This window comes from Aptenodytes forsteri, unplaced genomic scaffold (genome assembly GCF_000699145.1).
Source record: "Aptenodytes forsteri isolate BGI_AS27 unplaced genomic scaffold, ASM69914v1 Scaffold231, whole genome shotgun sequence".
NCBI classification, from domain to species: Eukaryota; Metazoa; Chordata; class Aves; order Sphenisciformes; family Spheniscidae; genus Aptenodytes; species Aptenodytes forsteri.
The window spans coordinates 1,553,932-1,555,806 of record NW_008796046.1 but is presented as its reverse complement, the minus strand read 5'-3'; the positions used below and the strand labels follow the sequence as shown (position 1 = coordinate 1,555,806).

The window sequence follows — 1,875 nt, the reverse complement described above, 5'->3', positions numbered from 1 at the left end:
GTTTGTGGCTGCCCCAGCCTGCTCAGGAGCTTTCCCAGCCCGGGATCATTGGCACGGAGCCTGTGCAAATACTCCGTGGCTGCAGAGTTTCTCCTCCGTCCTTTTCAGGTTAGGTAGTGTTGGACAAACACCGGTGTTTGTTCTTTAGGGTATCATCTTCTACCCGCTCCTTTCAGACAGCTTTGGAGCCTGCCTGGGAATACAGATTGCTAGGGACTATGAGTTTTTGTTTTGGTGGAGGTATCACGATAGCTTTGCTTGTCTGCCTGTACGGGAGCTGGGTCCCGCCTGCCCTGGCTGACAGGTAGCCTGAACGCCGCTGAGCCCGAACTGAGAGTCAGAACAGGAGTTTAATGTTGTTTTGGGTGTCAGAGCAGGTGATGCAAGTGCAATCCTGGGCATCAGAGCAGGTGACGTGAGTGCAGCCCTGGGGCTCTTCCTGCCTCCCTTGCAGGTGTAGAGGGCTGCTTGGCTGGGTGCTCACCCCTGCCATGTGCCTGCTGCAGCTGAGATGCAACCGTGCTGGCTTCACCCAGCGCCTTGCAGAGCTGTCAGGCCCCAGCACCACCGCAGGACACCGGTTTGGAAAGCCCTGCAGGGCTTTGCGCTTGCTCACCGCCTTTTCTTTCTTCCAGGCAATGCAACAAGACCTCCAACGGGAGCGACAGCTGTGACTTGATGTGCTGCGGCAGAGGCTACAACCCCTACATGGACAAAGTGGTGGAGCGATGCCACTGCAAGTACCACTGGTGCTGCTACGTGACCTGTAAAAAGTGCGAGAGGACTGTCGAGAGATATGTGTGCAAATGAGAACCCTCCTCTCTCCTCCCGGGAGCTGAGACACCAGCGGCACCCCAGCACTATTCAGAGAAAACATTTCCCCGACTAGACGTCGCTTATCTCGTAAGGACACAGACTTGAAGAAAGATGGTAGGAGGGGAAAAAAGCAATCACACCAATAAAAATAAGACCCTTAAAAAACCAACCAAACCCACAAATGTTTTCCCCACCAATAAAATGCTCTCTGAGAAGACAAAAACTCATTTGGGATGGTATCTTCTTCCAAAATATTTCCTACGGTTGCCAATGATGTCCAGCCATCAAGTGCCTTAGTATTTTGAGAAACAGAAGTAGAAACTTTCCCCGGGGAAGAAAAGCAACTCTTGTTTGAAAATAACTAAGGCTCACACCTGCCTATGCCTTCTAGCACAGGTACTGAGTCTGCATTAGGACCATCCCAGAAGGGAAAACGCTGCAACTTTTCAGCAATAACTGCCTTTGTTGCCAAAGACTTAATTTTTAGCATGGAAGCATCCACTCCGGATGATAAAGGTGGAAAGATTTCAGGTCAATCCCCTGAAATGAACGACTCATTTTAACCTTTCTTTTACGCAGGTCTGCGACTTCGAAGTTACTGATGCAGGAAAAGCTGTCCATGATTTTTCCAGGCTGGATGGGGTTTCAAATTCAGCCATGCAAAAACTCCCGTGGGATCCCGGAGGCAGTGAGAATAGGGTACCCTGAGAAGGGCTTTATGGGGTCCATGAGATTGTAGTGGAGCTGTTAGGATAAAGTAACAAAACGAAGTCAAAATCCTGTGGGGAAAGTAAAAAAAAAAAACCCGCTCCTGCTTTCTTTCTCTCTTGTCCTTTGGGTGTGATGCCCTTAGTCACCGATGTCCTGCCACGTTGGGCCATCAAGTCCTTAGGGAATTACGCCGCTGCCTCTTTTTCCCCTGCGAAACTATTGGCCCAGCCCCAAGAAACTGCGGAGCGCGGAGCGGGTCCGGTCCCGGCTGTAGGGAGTGCAGCCGTGCAGGGCAGCAGCTCTTCCCCACAGAAGGGAGCGGGAACGTGTCAGTCCTTCATGTGGCCC

General features: G+C 51.5%; 1 protein-coding gene across 1 annotated transcript in view; it reads left to right on the top strand.

Annotated features, from left to right (window-relative positions):
• Positions 1-1,474, top strand: part of WNT11 (Wnt family member 11) — a 23,919-nt gene extending 22,445 nt beyond the window's left edge. The window contains exon 5 of the mRNA XM_009286118.1: positions 636-1,474. Within this exon, the coding sequence (XP_009284393.1) occupies positions 636-810 (175 nt within the window). The 3' untranslated portion in view covers positions 811-1,474. The remainder of the gene's footprint in view (positions 1-635) is intronic.
• Positions 1,475-1,875: the final 401 nt, after the last annotated feature.